Source organism: Budorcas taxicolor, chromosome 14 (genome assembly GCF_023091745.1).
Source record: "Budorcas taxicolor isolate Tak-1 chromosome 14, Takin1.1, whole genome shotgun sequence".
In the NCBI taxonomy this organism is placed as follows: Eukaryota; Metazoa; Chordata; class Mammalia; order Artiodactyla; family Bovidae; genus Budorcas; species Budorcas taxicolor.
The window spans coordinates 79,631,259-79,648,295 of record NC_068923.1 but is presented as its reverse complement, the minus strand read 5'-3'; the positions used below and the strand labels follow the sequence as shown (position 1 = coordinate 79,648,295).

The following is a 17,037-nucleotide window of genomic DNA, read 5'->3' as shown; positions in this document are numbered from 1 at the left end:
GTTGTCAATAACTACAGAGTCATGTCAATGGGGCTCAGGCATCAGTTTGACCAAAGATGGAACCATTGAGCATCAATATGAATAATAATGGAAAAGAATTTAAATATATCAAATATGTTGATTTCATGAGTTTGTAAAGATAGTAATGCAAAATAAAATGTATTGGTCACTGTTGAGGGATACTAGTGAACTGGCTTATCATTCTGAACACTGATAAAGAGAATCAAATGTTTATCCTGACTTTCCTATGTAAACTCTACTACTTTGTGGCCAAATAGTATTCCAACTAAGAAAGGAAGAATGAATAACAGAATTAGAATACCACCAGTCTAAAACTTCAAGTGAATTAATGGATCTAGGCATTAACCATCAATGCCATCCCAAAGAGGTGACACTAGTAGTTAGAATATATTTAAACTAGATGTCAGGTACCTCCAGGTAGAGGGACCATGTGATCTATGAAGGGGTCCTGCAGAAAACTCCAATCTGAATCTAACAAAGCTTCAAAAATCTAATTACCACTGAGCCTCCCAGGCTGCACAGCCAGCAATGCAATGAACCAGCCCCTCCCTCTAGCAGGCTGGCACCAGCCCAAAGCCCTCTGAGCCCTGTAGAAAGCCATGCAGGGACCCAGAACTGCCCCCAGCAAGCTAGAAGCAGTCCTGTGTACCCCTCAACTGGAACTGGGGCTACACTGCCAACCATGCAGAAATACTACCCTACCCTCCAGTGGGCCCACAGCTATTGGACAAGATACAACCTTGCAGCTAATTGGGAGCCAACCTTACCAGTGCACCCATGGTAGCTGGTCCCACCACAGTAGAAAGATGCATACAACTCACACAGAGGGCACCCTCAGAGCATATAGCTCTGATGATTAGAGAGGAACATGCTTCTGGGCCCACAAGACTTCTTCTACATAAGGCCACATCTCCAAGATTGGGAAATGTAACCAAATGTAACATGTAGAAATAAACACAGGAAGCTATGGGAAATGAGGCAGAAGATTATGTTCCAAACAAAGAAAAAATGAAAGTGAAAGTCACTCAGTCATGTCTGACTCTTTGTGACCCTATGGACTATAGTCCATGGAATTCTCCAGGCCAGAATACTGGAGTGGGTAGCCATTCCCTTCTCTAGGGGATCTTCCCAACCCAGGGATCAAACCAAGATCTCCCACATTCCAACTGAGCCACCATGGAAGCCCTCCAAACATAGAAACAAGACAAAACCTCAGAAGAACTAAGTATAGTGGAGATAAGCAACTTATCCAATGAAGATTTCAAGGTAATGATCATAAAGACGCTCACTGAACTTAGGAGAAGAATGGATGAACACAGTAAGACTTTCAACAAAGAGAAAATAAAAAGAAGAAACAAACAGAGCTGAAGAATACAATAACTGAAATTAAAAATACCCTGCTGCTGCTGCTGCTGCTTCAGTCATGTCCAACTCTGTGTGACTGCATAGACGGCAGCCCACCAGGCTCCCCCGTCCCTGGGATTCTCCAAGCAAGAACGCTGGAGTAGGTTGCCATTTCCTTCTCCAGTGCATGAAAGTGAAATGTGAAAGTGAAGTCACTTAGTAAGTGTCCAACTCTTCATGACCCCATGGACTGCAGCCTACCAGGCTCCTCCATCCATGGGATTTTCTAGGAAAGAGTACTGGAGTGGGTTGCCATTGCCTTCTCCAAAAATACCCTACATGGAATCAATAGTAGATTATATAATACAGAGGAAAGGAGCAGCAATCTGGAAGACAGAGTAGTGGAAGTCACCCAAGCTGAGCAAAGAAAGAAAAAAAGAAAGAAAAAACAATTTTTAAAAAACAAAGATAGCTTGAGACCTCTAAGACAATACCAAATGTACTAATATTATAGCAGGCACAGAAGGAAACAAGAAAAAGACAAGAGAACATATTTGAAGAAATAATAGCAGAAAATTCCCTGACCTGGGAAAGAAAATAGACATTTAAATTTCAGAAGCACAGTTAGTCACAAACAAGATGAACCCAACAAGATCCACATCAAGACACACTGTAATTAAATGTCAAAACTTAAAGATAAAAAGAGAATTTTAAAAGTAGCAACAGAAAAGCAAATAGTTCTGAATGAGGGAACACCCATAAGATTCTTAGCTGACTTTTCAGTAGAAAATCTGCAGGACAAAAGGGAGTAGATGAAAGGAATAAAACCTACCACCAAGAACACTCCACCTGGAAAACTTACCATTCAGATTTGAAGAAGAGATGCAGAGTTTTACAGAAGAGCAAAAGCTAAAAGAGTTCACCACCACGAAGCCAGGTTTATAAGAAATGTTAAAGATACTTCTCTAAGCAGAAAAGCCCAGAACTAGAAATAGGGAAGTCATAGAAAGTCACTAGTGGGACATCCCTGGTGGGACTCCTCTGGTAGTCCGGTGGTTAAAACTCCACACTCCCAACGCAGAGGCCGCAGGTTCAATTCCTGGTCAGGGAACTAGATCCCACATGCCTCAACTAAGAGTCTGCATGCTGCAACTGAGACCCAAATAGCCATTTAAATACATACATAAACAAATAATTTTCTAAAAGTCATTGGTAAAGACAAACATACAGTAAAGGTAGAGGATCAACCACCTAAAGCTAGAAGGAAGCTTAAAGACAAAGTAGGATATAAAAAGGATATAAAATATGATGTCACAAAGAGTAAACATATGTGGGTGGGAGTGAAAAGGTATGGTGGTTAGAATGTATTCAAACTTAATTATCAACTTAATGATGTGTTTACCTCATGGTAAGCACCAACTAAAAACTTATAAACACATCCAGACAGAAAATCAACAGAAAAATACTAACATTAGACAACACATTATATCAGATGGACTTAATAGATATATAAAGAACATCCCATGCCAAAACAGCAGACTACACACTTCAAGTATGCATGAAACATTCTCCAGGATAGATTACATGCTAGGCCACAAAAAAGTCACAATAAAGTTAGTAAGACTAAAATCATATCAAGCATCTTTTCCAACTTCTGGTATGAAACTAGAAGTCAACTATAAGGGGAAAAAAAAACTTCAAAAAAACAAATACATGAGTCTAAATGATATGTTATAAACAACCCATGGGTCACTGAAGAAATCAAAGAAGAAATCAAGAAGTACCTGGAGACAAGAGAACATGGAAACACAATGATCAATAATCTATGAGATCCCGCAAAAGCAGTTCTAAGAAGGAAGTTTATAGCAATACAAGTCTACCTCAGGAAACAAGAAAAATCTCAGATAAGCAGTTTAACCTTACACCTAAAGGAGCTAGAAAAAGAAGAACAAAGAAAACCCAGTTACAAGGAAAGAAATCATAAAAATAAGAGTAGAAATTGATTAAATACATACTAAAATAAACACAGAAAAGATGAATGAAACTAAGAGCTGCTTGTTTGAAAAGATAAAATTGATAAATCTTTAGCCATTCTAATCAAGCAGAAAAGATAGAGGGCCCATACAAATAAGATCAGAAATAAAAGAGAGGGCTTTCATGGTGGCTCAGGGTTGAAGAATCTGGCTGCCAATTCAGGAGACATGAGTTCAGTTCCTGATCTGGGAAGACCCCACACGCCGTGAAGCAGCTAAGACCCCACACGCTGTGAAGCAGCTAAGACCCCACACGCCATGCAGCAGCTAAGACCCCACACGCCGTGAAGCAGCTAAGACCCCACGTGCCGTGAAGCAGCTAAGACCCCACACGCTGTGAAGCAGCTAAGACCCCACACGCCTTGCAGCAGCTAAGACCCCACGTGCCGTGAAGCAGCTAAGACCCCACGTGCCGTGAAGCATCTAAGACCCCACACGCCGTGAAGCAGCTAAGACCCCACGTGCCGTGAAGCAGCTAAGACCCCACACGCTGTGAAGCAGCTAAGACCCCACGTGCCGTGAAGCAGCTATGCAATGTGCTTAGTTGCACCACAACTACAGAGCCTGCTGCTCTAGAGCCCAGGAGCTGCAACTGTTGAGCCCATGTGCCGCAAGCACTGAAGCCTGTGTGCCTAGAGACTGCTCCACACTAAGAGAGGCCACCGCAATGAGAAGCTCACACACCTCAGCTGGAGACTAGCCCCATTCAGAGCAGTGAGAAAAGCCTGCAGGGCAGCAAAGACCCGGCACAGCCAAAAATAGATAAATAGATACTTAAAAAAAAGAAATGAAACAAGTTACAACTGACACCCCAGAAACACAAAGAATCATAAGAGGTGACTATGAACAATTATACACCAATAAAAATGGACAACCCAAAAGAAATGGGTAAATTCCTAGAAATATACAATCTTCCAAGAATGAATCAGGAATAAATAGAAAATATGAATGGGCAAATTACCAACAATTAAACTGACTCAGTAATTTTTAAAAAATCTAACAAAAAGCTCAGGACAAGATAGTTTCACAGCTGAATTATACAAAACATTTAAGAAGAGTTAACCTTTACCCTTCTGAATATACTCCAAAAAAATTAAAGAAGGAACCCTTCTGAACTCATTAGCCAAGGCCCGCATTACTCTGATACCAAAACCAGACAAAGATACCATGCACAAGATACCATACACATGTACCATAGAAATTATAGGTCAATACTGCAGATAAACATAGATGCAAAAATCCTCAACTAAATATTAGCAAATCAAATTCAGCAATACGTTAAAAGGATCATATACCATGATCAAGTGGGGTTTATCCCAGAAATGCAAGGTTGATTGAATACACACAAACCAATGAACAGTATACACCTCATTAACAAAATGAAGAATAAAATTCATATGATCATCTGAACAGATGCAAAAACTATAAAATTCCTAGAAGGAAACATAGATAGTTCACCTTTTAATGTCTTGCTGCTGCTGCTAAGTCACTTCAGTCGTGTCCAACTCTGTGAGACCCCATAGACGGCAGCCCACCAGGCTCCCTCGTCCCTGGGATTCTCCAGGCAAGAACACTGGAGTGGGTTGCCATTTCCTTCTCCAATGCATGAAAGTGAAAAGTGAAAGTGAAGTCTTAGCAATGCTGTTTTTGATATGTCTTCTTAGGCAGAGGAAACAACAAAAAATAATCAAACCACACTACATCAAACTTTTTCACTGTGAAGAAAACTATCAACAAAATGAAAACACAGCTGGAGAAGATACTGCATATTATATATCCAATAAGGGATTATTATCAAAAATATACAACAAACTCATACAACTCAACATCAAAAACACAAACAACCTGATTTAAAAATGGGTAGAAGACTTGACTAGACATTTTCCCAAAGAGGACATGCAGATTGCCAACAGGCACACAAAAAGATGTTTAACATCACTCATCATGAGAGAAATGCAAAAATGAAAAATCACAATGAAATATCACCTCCCACCTGTCAGAATGTGTATGTGCTAAGTTGCTTCAGTTGTATCCGACTCTGTGCCACCCTATGAACTGTAACCCACCAGGTTCTTGTGTCCAAAGGATTCTCCAGGCAAATTACTGGAGTGGGTTGCCATGCCCTCTTCAAGGGGCTCTTCCCCACCTAGGGACTGAACCCATGTCTCTTATATCTCCTGCATTGGCAGATGGGTTCTTTACCACTAGTACCACCTATCAGAATAGCTATTATCAAAAGACAACTAATAGCAAGTGTTGTCAAAGATATGGAGAAAAGGGTGTCTTTGCACACTGTTACTGCTGCTGCTGCTAAGTCGCTTCAGTCGTGTCCGACTCTGTTAATGGGACAGTAAATTAGCACAGTCACTGTGTAAACCAGTATGGAGTTTCCTCAAAACTTAAAAATAAAACTGCCACATGATCCAGAAAATTAAATTCTGGATATCTACTCAAAGCAAACCAAGGGGCTCTAACCCAGACTGGGTGAACCCGGAGGTGAAAGGGATCCGGTGACCGATGGGCTGAAATGTAGTGGATCAAAGAAGGTTCCGACTTCAATGCGGAGATGAATCGTCACCTATTTGCTTGGCTTTTTAGACATCTGTCTCTTAACGGTCACCTCCAGTGTCACGTCCATCGCCATTCTCATCAGCTTACACAGATCCCTCTTGACACAAGGCTGTGGGTCTTTAGGCGAAACAGGAATCACATTCTCCATCGTCTGTCAAATAAGAATTGCTCCAGGAGATACTGTCATCAAGATACCAGCATGCTCTGGAAACATAAAGCACTACAAAAATACATGGAGGACCTGAATAAGGAGTACCAAACACTTGATCATCGTTTGCATCACGTCTCTGCCAATGAAGGGGACCGGAGGTCCTTCCTTGACGCGATGGCATGCTGAGCTGGCCCCGCTTGCGGTCATTTACAAAGAAATTCAGGAGGCTGAACAAGCCATTGAAGAATTAGAATCCATGTGTAAAAGTCTAAATAAACAAGATGAAAAACAGCTACAAGAACTTGCATTGGAAGAGAGGCAAACCATTGCTCAGAAAATCAACATGTTATACAGTGAGCTTTTCCAGAGTCTACTGCCAAAGGAGAAATATGACAAAAATGATGTTATTTTAGAAGTGACATCTGGAAGAACGACTGGAGGTGATATCTGCCAACAATTTACCCGAGAAATATTTGATATGTACCAAAATTATTCAAGCTACAAACACTGGAGATTTGAACTTCTGAATTATACACCAGCTGATTATGGTGGGCTACATCACGCGGCGGCCCGAATTTCCGGTGATAACGTCTATAAGCACTTGAAGTACGAAGGTGGGATTCACCGGGTTCAGCAAATCCCCGAGGTGGGGCTGTCATCCCGGATGCAGCGTATTCACACGGGAACGATGTCGGTGATCGTCCTCCCCCACCCAGATGAGGTCGATGTGAAAGTGGACCCTAAGGACTTACGAATAGATACATTCCGAGCCAAAGGCGCAGGAGGGCAGCATGTTAATACAACTGATAGTGCTGTCAGACTTGTCCACATCCCCACAGGACTTGTAGTGGAATGCCAGCAAGAACGATCACAGATAAAAAACAAAGAAATAGCTCTGCGTGTGTTGAGAGCTAGACTCTACCAGCAGATTATTGAGAAAGACAAGTGTCAGCAACGAAGTGCAAGAAAACTGCAGGTGGGAACACGAGCCCAGTCAGAGAGAATCCGGACATATAATTTCACCCAGGATAGAGTCACTGACCACAGGATAGCATATGAAGTGCGTAATATTAAGGAATTTTTATGTGGGGAGAAGTGCTTGGATCAGCTAATTCAGAGACTACTTCATTCAGCGGATGAAGAAGCCATTACTGAATTTTTGGATGAAAACCTTAAATTAGTCAAATAAAGTCGGGTTTATAATTAATTATTATAGAAATGAAATGGGCCTATATCAAGAAGCAGACCAAAGCAAGGAAGCCTTTATGAAAGTTGATAAAGTGCAGCTAAAAATACACAGTACTCACAAAAATATTTTTTTAATGAATCAAGTCATATTTCTTGACCTAAGAGTTTTATTTTAGGTTTCCTGTACAGTCCAACTCTTCATGTAGAACCAAAGTATGCATCATCGGAAAGAGAAGGTATTGAGAACTGACTGTGATTTAGAGCAGATCATTTGTTCTCTGTATATACCTTTTTTTTAAACCGTCTATAAATTAATTTAAACACATTTTAAATCTATTACTTCAGGACTTTGCCCATGGTAAAATCTAGTGATATAAACTTATAAACTTCCTTAAAGACAACGTACCATTATTCAAGTCAGTGTTAGGACTTAAACTACTACTTTTAAATAAAAAAAATAAATAAAAGTTGTGAAGAATATAAGTCGATAATGATGAGCGCTAGTATACAGATGGTCGAGCTCTGTGAGAGCTGAATGAACTCTGTACTGTGCAAACTACAAGTCAATATTTAAAGCAGACTCTCTGGCTTCTGTTTCTTATTGTTCTGACTTAATAAACATTCACAAATGTGGTATAAAAAAAAAAAAAAGCAAACCAAAACATACTCAAAAATATTTGTGCACTCCAACGTTTATTGTAACATTCTTTATAATAGCCATTATGGAAGCAACCTAAGTATTTGTTAATAGATAAACAGATAAAGATTATTATTATTACTTTATATAAAGTTATTTTAAATAAAGATTATTACTTTATATATTTGTATATAATAATAATATGCAATATTATTATTCAGTCATTTAAAAATGAAATCTTGCCATTTGTGACAACATGAAAAGATTAGAGGGTATTATGCTAAAAGTGAAATAAGTCAGACAGAGAATGACAAGCACCATATGATCTCACCTGTATGTGAAATCTAAAAAACAAAGATGTGTAGCAACACGGATGAACCTAGAGATTATCATACGAGCAAAGGAAGTCAAAAAGAGGAGGACAAATATATGATATCACTTATATATGAAATCTAAAATATAATACAAATGACCTTATTTACAAAGCGGAAACAGACTCACAGACTTAGGAAACAAATTTATGGTTACCAAAATGGAAAGAGGAGGAGAGATAAATTAGGAGTTTCGGATTAGCAGATACAGATTACTGTATAAAAACTAGACAAAAAAAAAAAAAACTAGACAACAAGATCCCAATGTATAGCACAGGGAACTATATCCAATAACCTGCAAAACCCATAATGGAAAAGAATATGAATATATATTCATATATCATATATATGTGTGTGTATACATATATATATATAAAATTGCCATACAGAAACTAACACAAATTGTAAATCAACTATGTGTTTTTATTGTTTAGTTGCTAACTTGTGTCCAACTCTTGCCACCCCCTGGAGTGTAACCCATCAGCCTTCTCTGGCCATGGGATGTCCCAGGCAAGAATACTGGAGTGGGTTGCCATTTCCTTTCCAGGGGATATTCCCAACCCAGTAATTGAACCTGCATCTCCTTCATTGGCTGGTGGATTCTTTACCACTAAGCCACCTGGGAAGCCCTTCAAAATTAATTTTTTTAATTAAAAAACTATTCTTATACAAAAATACAATAAATTTTAATTAAAAACAGAGACAATAAATACAGAGAACAAACAGGTGGTTTCCACAGGGGAGGAGGTGGGAATGGGGAGCAAAAGGTAGAGGAGATTACAAGGCACAAGCTCTCAGTTATAAAATCAATAAGCCATGGGGATATAATATATAGTATAAGGAATATGGCCAATAATATTGTAATAACATTGTTTGTATGGGGACAGATTGCTACCAGACATATTGTGGTGATCATTTCAAAATGTAAGCCAGTGTCAAATCACTACACCTGAACGTAACATAATAAGGTATATCAACTATATTTCAATTCAGAAATAAAAGAAAAAAGAATGGTCTAACAACCAGTTAACAAGAACCATTGGAGAAAAAGGAACAGGCTACACACTATGGGTGAGCAGTTAGCAAAGTTCAGATGACCAGTTTCTTCAACAATTAAACTGCAAGGAGAAAAGCAAAGGGGATAAAGAAATCTGCAGATTAAAAAGACTTAGACATATCAACAATAACAATGTGTAGACCTTAACTGGATCCAGATTCAAACAAGTAAACTGATTTTTTTTTTTAATTATGACTTCAGATTAGAAATTTGAACAGCGGATTGATAGTAAATGACATTAAAATTCGTATTAATCTTATTAATTCAATGGAGTCAAACCTAAAGGAAATCAGTCCTGAATATTCACTGGAAGGATTGATGCTGAAGCTGAAGCTCCAATACTTTGGTCAACTGATGTGAATAACTGACTCATTGGAAAAGACCCTGATGCTGGGAAAGATTGAAGGTGGGAGGAGAAGGGGACGACAGAGGATGAGTTGGTTGGATGGCATCACCGACTCAATGGACATGAGTTTGAGCAAGCACTGGGAGTTGGTGACGGACAGGGAGGCCTGGTGTGCTGCAGTCCATGGGGTCGCAAGGAGTCGGACACGACTGAGTGATTGAACTGATTAAAAATTTATAGTTATATTAATTTAATCAATATTAATAATATTATTATTACTTTATTTAACACAGAAAATAGATTTTCTATTTTATCAATTTTTCCACTGAACAGAATATGTCAATATTTTATATATGCTATCAGAATAATAAATGTTAAATTCCTAAAAGAAAAAACTGTAGCTGCAAATCAAGCCCATCATCACTTTATGAGATTACTGATGATATTTAAAAACATGAGGCTTCTCTTTATCCTTGAGAAACATATATTAAAATATTTAGAAGTAAAAAATACATGAAATCTGAAATCTGCTTCAAATGAATGCTGAGGAAAGGAATGGGAAATAATGAGAAATCATATTGGCCACAAAATAATCATCATTGAAACTCGGAAATGAGTACATGAGGGTACATCATACTTTTCTCTCTACTTTTATACATTTCAAATTTTATTTAATGAAACATTTGTAAACTTTATACTACCCACTAATGAACAGCTACAATCTATTGAACACTTAACATGAATTTTTTTCACTTGATGTTGACAACAACTTTGTGAGTTAGGTACTATTACCATCATCTTCATTTTAGCGATACGGAAACTGAGGCTTCGAGAGGGTCATTAACATTTTGAAGGCCCCACAGCCAGAACAAAGATTCAGTTCACCCTATTAACCACCCTCCTATAGTGGATTTTCTAAAGATTGTATAATGCTGCTAAGTCGTGTGTCTAGTTCTGCATGAAATGAGAACAGAAGTAGTCCTTGGGGAAAGTAGGCATCTGGGTTTCAGTCATTTTTAAAAAATTTTAAATCTCCAAAATACATAACAAAAATAATCGGGTAAACAATAGCGTGTCCAACCCATGCCAAAGAGAATGTATCACTACTGCTATTCACAATAAAAAGCCTATTTGAACCAACACATTATCCCTCCCAACAGTATTACCGAGCCTTTCAGGGAATGAAAAAGCAGGCATAATACTCATAGACAGGCAAAAGGACATATGGTCCTTAAGGGAATATGAATTTGAATAGAAAAATTTAAACAATGGAGAACGGTCTGCTTCTTAGATCTCCTGATGTATGAAGTTTGGTTCACTTCCAATAGTAATCAGAAGATGCTGGCAGAGGCCCAGCTGGCCCGCTTGCGAGACCATCTGGAAGAAAGAGGAGTGTCGGCCACACACTGGTCAGGCTGACAAGAGCACTGGATTGCTTGTCCATTTTTACATTACCTGTGGAACTACTAGTAAGGTTAAAGAGTGACATCAACTTCAAATCATCCACCACTTCAAAATAATTAAAGAGTCTTGTCAAGATTTAAAGAAGGCTTTTCAGAAACGGAATCAAGCTTAGAATACTTTATTATCAAGTTTTAAAAAATTAGTCTGGAGTTTATCCCTGGTCTAATTTAGGGCCAATATGACCTTTTTCCCTGAATGTAACTCAAGAAAGCTATCTTTATGATTCTGTTCATATCTAACCACCCAGATATTATGCCCCTGATTTGAATATATAGCTTTGAGATTGATAACTGTTATCTGTCCTCAACATTCTATTCTGGGAAAAAATAACTTTTTACACTGCAAGAAATCAGCCTAATTCTTTATTCTAAGAAACAAAGATACAATTTTCACAAGGATTTCTCAGACACCAGAGATAAAATACTTGATCATAAAAAGGTGATTTGTAAATCCTGTTAGATTCATGGAGAGAGCGTATGGGGTATAGATTTCCAATTGTCCTTTCCCCATTGAAAAAGACATACAACCAGGGTTGCTTTATCACAGTTTTACTGAATTTCAGGTCTGTCACATAGTAATAAAAGGTTAAAAATTAAGAGAGTAAATTCAGAATCAATCAGTGTCTAATTCAAATAGTCTTTGTAAAAACCTTAATAAATTCCCTGGTGGTCCAGTTGTGAGGACTCTGCATCTTCACTGCCTAGGGTGTGCATTCAATCCCTGGTTAGGGAACTAAGATCCCATAAGCCGTGTGGCATGGCCAGAAACAATAATAATAATAATTTTTTAAATAATAAAATAAATTTTAAAACCCACATAGATTATCTGCTACTGCTACTGCTAAGTCACTTCAGTCGTGTCTGACTCTATGTGACCCCATAGACGGCAGCCCACCAGGCTCCCTCGTCCCTGGGATTCTCCAGGCAAGAACACTGGAGTGGGTTGCCATTTCCTTCTCCAATGTATGAAAGTGAAAAGTGAAAGTGAAGTCGCTCAGTCGTGTCCGACCCTTAGCGACCGCATGGACTGCAGCCTACCAGGCTCCTCCGTCCATGGGATTTTCCAGGCAAGAGTACTGGACTGGGGTGCCATTGCCTTCTCCATAGATTATCTAATAGTGCCCAAAGGGGTTAAAAAAGAAAGAACAATAAAAACTAAGAAAATATACAGTAGCATATATGTAGGTAAATTAGGACAACTTAAATTATTGTAGTATATTTTCTACTTCTTCAATATTTTCCACCGAAGAGCAAATGTCAATATTTTATATGCAACTGGAGGAATAATAGACATTGAATTGTTATTGTTAAAAGAAAAGAACTATAACAGCAAACCAAGTTCACCATCAGTTCAGTTCAGTTCAGTCGCTCAGTCATATTCGACTCTTTGCAACCCCATGAACCACAGTACGCCCAGGCCTCCCTGTCCGTCACCAACTCCCGGAGTTCACCCAAACCCATGTCCATCGAGTTGGTGATGCCATCTAACCATCTCATCCTCTGTTGTCCCCTTCTCCTCCTGCCCTCAATCTTTCCCAGCATCAGGGTCTTTTCAAATGAGTCAGCTCTTCGCATGAGGTGGCCAAAGTATTGGAGTTTCAGCTTCAACATCAGTCTTTCCAATGAACACCCAGGACTAATCTCCTTTAGGATGGACTGGTTGGAGATCCTTGCAGTCCAAGGGACTCTCAAGAGTCTTCTCCAACACCACAGTTCAAAAGCATCAATTCTTTGGCGCTCAGCTTTTTTCATAGTCCAACTCTCACATCCATACATGACCACTGGAAAAACCATAGCCTTGACTAGACGGACTTTTGCTGGTAATGTCTCTGCTTTTTAATACGCTGTCTGCTGCTACTGCTACTGCTAAGTTGCTTCAGTCGTGTCCGACTCTGTGCGACCCCACAGACAGCAGCCCACCAGGCTTCCCCGTCCCTGGGATTCTCCAGGCAAGAACACTGGAGTGGGTTGCCATTCCTTCTCCAATGCGTGAAAGTGAAAAGTGAAAGTAAAGTCACTCAGTCATGTCCGACTCTTAAGCGACCCCACAGACTGCAGCCCACCAGGCTCCTCCTTCCATGGGATTTTCCAGGCAAGCGTACCAGAGTTGGGTGCCATTGCCTTCTCCGAATATGCTGTCTAGGTTGGTCATAACTTTCCTTCCAAGGAGTAAGCGTCTTTTAATTTCATGGCTGCAGTGACCATCTGCAGTGATTTTGGAGCCCAAAAAAATAAAGTCTGACACTGTTTCCCCATCTATTTCCCATCAAGTGATGGGACCAGATGCCATGATCTTCATTTTCTGAATGTTGAGCTTTCAGCCAACTTTTTCACTCTCCTCTTTCACTTTCATCAAGAGGCTCTTTAGTTCTTCACTGTTTGCCATAAGGGTGATGTCATCTGCATATCTGAGGTTATTGATATTTCTCCCAGCAATCTTGATTCCAGCTTGTGCTTCCTCCAGCCCAGAGTTTCTCATGATGTACTCTGCATAGAAGTTAATAAGCAGGGTGACAATATACAGCCTTGACGTACTCCTTTTCCTATTTGGAACCAGTCTGTTGTTCCATGTCCAGTTCTAACTGTTGCTTCCTGACCTGCATACAGGTTTCTTAAGAGGCAGGTTAGGTGGTCTGGTATTCCCATCTCTTTCAGAATTTTCCACAGTTTATTGTGATCCACAAAGTCAAAAGCTTTGGCATAGTCAATAAAGCAGAAATAGATGTTTTTCTGGAACTCCCTTGCTCTTTCCATGATCCAGCAGATGTTGGCAATTTGATCTCTGGTTCCTCTGCCTTTTCTAAAACCAGCTTGAACATCTGGAAGTTCATGGTTTACGTACTGCTAAAGCCTGGCTTGGATTCACCATCACTTTATGGGATTACTGATAATGTAGGTGCTGTCTTCTTTAGTTTCAATTTTTAAAAGCACTTATTTATCATCCACATAACTCTCACACCATAGGAAATGTAGATTATGTACATTTCATATAGCAATGCAGTTATTCATTCACTTAAAAAATATAACAATGAACTTGACAAGCCACCACATTATATGCCAAGCACTGTGCTGGACCCAGGGAATACAACTACGAATAAGGTGGTCCCTGTCCACCTGAAGCTCTAGGAGAGAGAAACTACTCAACAGACAATTAGGCAGTAATAGACATGAGGAACTAATGTAATTACAATTCTGATGACTCCCAAAAGGAAAGTGTAGGGCACTTTGAGAGAATGTAAAAATGGACCCTAAATGTGAACATTTATTTTACCAGAAAACTCACCAAGATATCCTTGTTGCCTCCCAAATTTTCCAACCTACCTTGCAAGCCTGCAATTAAACAGAGTCATGAGATTGGCTCTGACCAGTGGCCTGGGAGGAGAAATATGTCACTTCCAGGAGGAAGTATATGAGACAGTGTCTCCTTCCAGCTCTTTCCTCCCCAGCCATGAAGGTCATGGAGATCATATGTTGAGATGAAGTTTCACAGGATATGAGCAGCCTGGAGTTGCAGACCATGAGGACAAGGTACCCTGGAAAGTCACCAATTTCATCACACTTCCTATGATAAAGTCACTGTGCAAAGCCACTGAGATTTTGAGGTTCATTCATTACTACCATAAAACTATTCTACCTTGGCCATATCCTGATAGAAATTTTGCTTTAAAAAAAACCAACAAAACAATAAATCAAGCCCTGATTTGTAGCATTTGCAGATTTCGTGGTCTAAATTTCCAAGAAAGAGCCATCCCCAATTTCAAGCTATCAATGTGACAACCAGGTACATGGAGAACAGAGCTGAGTTGAAAAGAGATGCATCAAAAAAAAAGAAAGAAAAGAGATGCACCAGTAGCTCACTGTTACCTAATTCTTCACCATAGGGACCTAACAGACATAAATAAGCTTAGAGTATAAACATGGAGAAGGAAATGGCAACCCACTCCAGAGAATCCTGGAGAATCCCAGAGACAGAGGAGCCTAGTGGGCTGCTGTCTATGGGGTTGCACAGAGTCAGACACGATTGAAGCGATTTAGCAGCAGCAGCAGCAGCAGAATATAAATAATGGTATACTGTAGTATAATAAGTAGGAAGCAAGGAACTTTGCATATTTATTATCTTTGTTTTAATACAATTTAGTTATACATAAGTTTTTAATAATTAACTGTTTAACAACTTCTCACAAAATTCTTGAAATATACATTATTTTTCATATTCTTTTCCACTATGGGTTATTACAGTTTATTGAAGTCCCTTTAGCAGCAGAAAAATCCTTTTATTAAAAGGTTGAAGTTAAATGACTAAAAGTGTCTTTAAAAAACACAGTGGTGGAAACGGTACATAGTAGGGATAGGCATGCAGTCTATCAACAAACAGTAAGAATAATATACAAGATCCTTTCTTAATTCACAACCTGAAGAGAACATGAAGGCTTCTGAAAGGGAGAAGAAAGTCACCCACAAACAGCTAAAGTTGGAAATCTTCAGCAACTTACCTGGACAAACAGATGTTAACGGGGTACCTTGGTCTCTAGAGCTGTGCACATTTACACCATGACTTGAGAACACAACATCTGTATGACTTGGGCCTTTGTTGTTTTTAACATAATCCATCATAATAAAGGAATCTCAGAAGATCCGTGAAACACTAAAAAAACTTACCTGCAGAAATTTTGACAAATTCCCATCCCACTAAGAATTGAGGTGCAGAGCTTTTTATTATTTTTTTCTCACATTACATTGCAATTGCCTGTGTATGTTTTTGCTTCACAGGAAAATGGATTCTATTTTCTTTATGTTTCTAAATGTGACACATAAGTATCAGCACAGGGCTTCCCTGGTGGTCCAGTGATTCAGAATCCACCTGTTAGGGGGTACAGGTTCAGGCCCTGGTCCGGGAAGATTCCACCTGCCGTGCAGTGACTAAGCCAGTGCGCCACACCTGCTGAGCCCACTTGCCTAGAGCCTGTGCTCCACAACAAGGGAGGCCACTGCAATAAGAAGTCCACGCACCACAGCGAAGAGCAGCCCTTGCCCACCCCAACTAGAGAAAGCCCACACACAGCAACAAAAACCCAGTACAGCCCAAATAAATAAACAAATGAATATTACAAGGAAAAAAAAAGGATCAGCACAGAAAAGGGACAAAAAAAGAGGATCAAGGGGTATCGCTTGCTTTTTGTTTGAGATCTTCAGACCCTCGCTCCAGCTTCACTCCCTTCTCTCTGTAGCCCCAAGGATCATTCATTCTCCTATTCTTCTGTTCACAGGAATCTATCTCACTGGTAAACAACTCAGGACAAATGTTCAAGAGGCCTCTCCGCCCTCACTTCCTCCGTGCTTTAACACCTGCCCTTCTCTAGACTCACTGTTTCCCGATCATTGTTTTTTTTATAACAGCAGCTGTATCCTATTCAGCCATGTGCTGGTAAGTGTATAACAATCAGCTTTCAGGGCTGGGAAGTCAAAGAGAGCTGATTTGTAGCATTTACCAATTTTTGGTGTAAATTGGTGTAAATACGTTCACCATGACTGATTTCTAGATACCAGTGTGACTTCACTGAACACAGATTTGAGAAGAGATGTATATATAGTTACACATGGATGTATGTTGGACTATAAAGTAAGCTGAGTGCTGAAGAATTGATGCTTTTGAACTGTGGTATTGGAGAAGACTCTTGAGAGTCCCTTGGACTGCAAGGAGAGCCAATCAGTTCATCCTAAAGAAAATCAGTCCTGAATAATTGGAAGGACTGATGCTGAAGCTGAAACTCCAATACTTTGGCCACCTGATGCAAAGAACTGACTGAACTGAAAAGACCCTGATGCTGGGAAAGATTGAGGATGGGAGGAGAAGG

General features: G+C 39.5%; 1 protein-coding gene across 1 annotated transcript; it reads left to right on the top strand.

Annotated features, from left to right (window-relative positions):
• Window positions 1-5,964: 5,964 nt before the first annotated feature.
• On the top strand, window positions 5,965-7,309 carry LOC128059544 (peptide chain release factor 1, mitochondrial-like). Its single transcript, XM_052651958.1, is given in 2 exon segments — window positions 5,965-6,282; window positions 6,284-7,309. Coding segments are annotated over 2 exon segments (1,344 nt in total).
• Window positions 7,310-17,037: the final 9,728 nt, after the last annotated feature.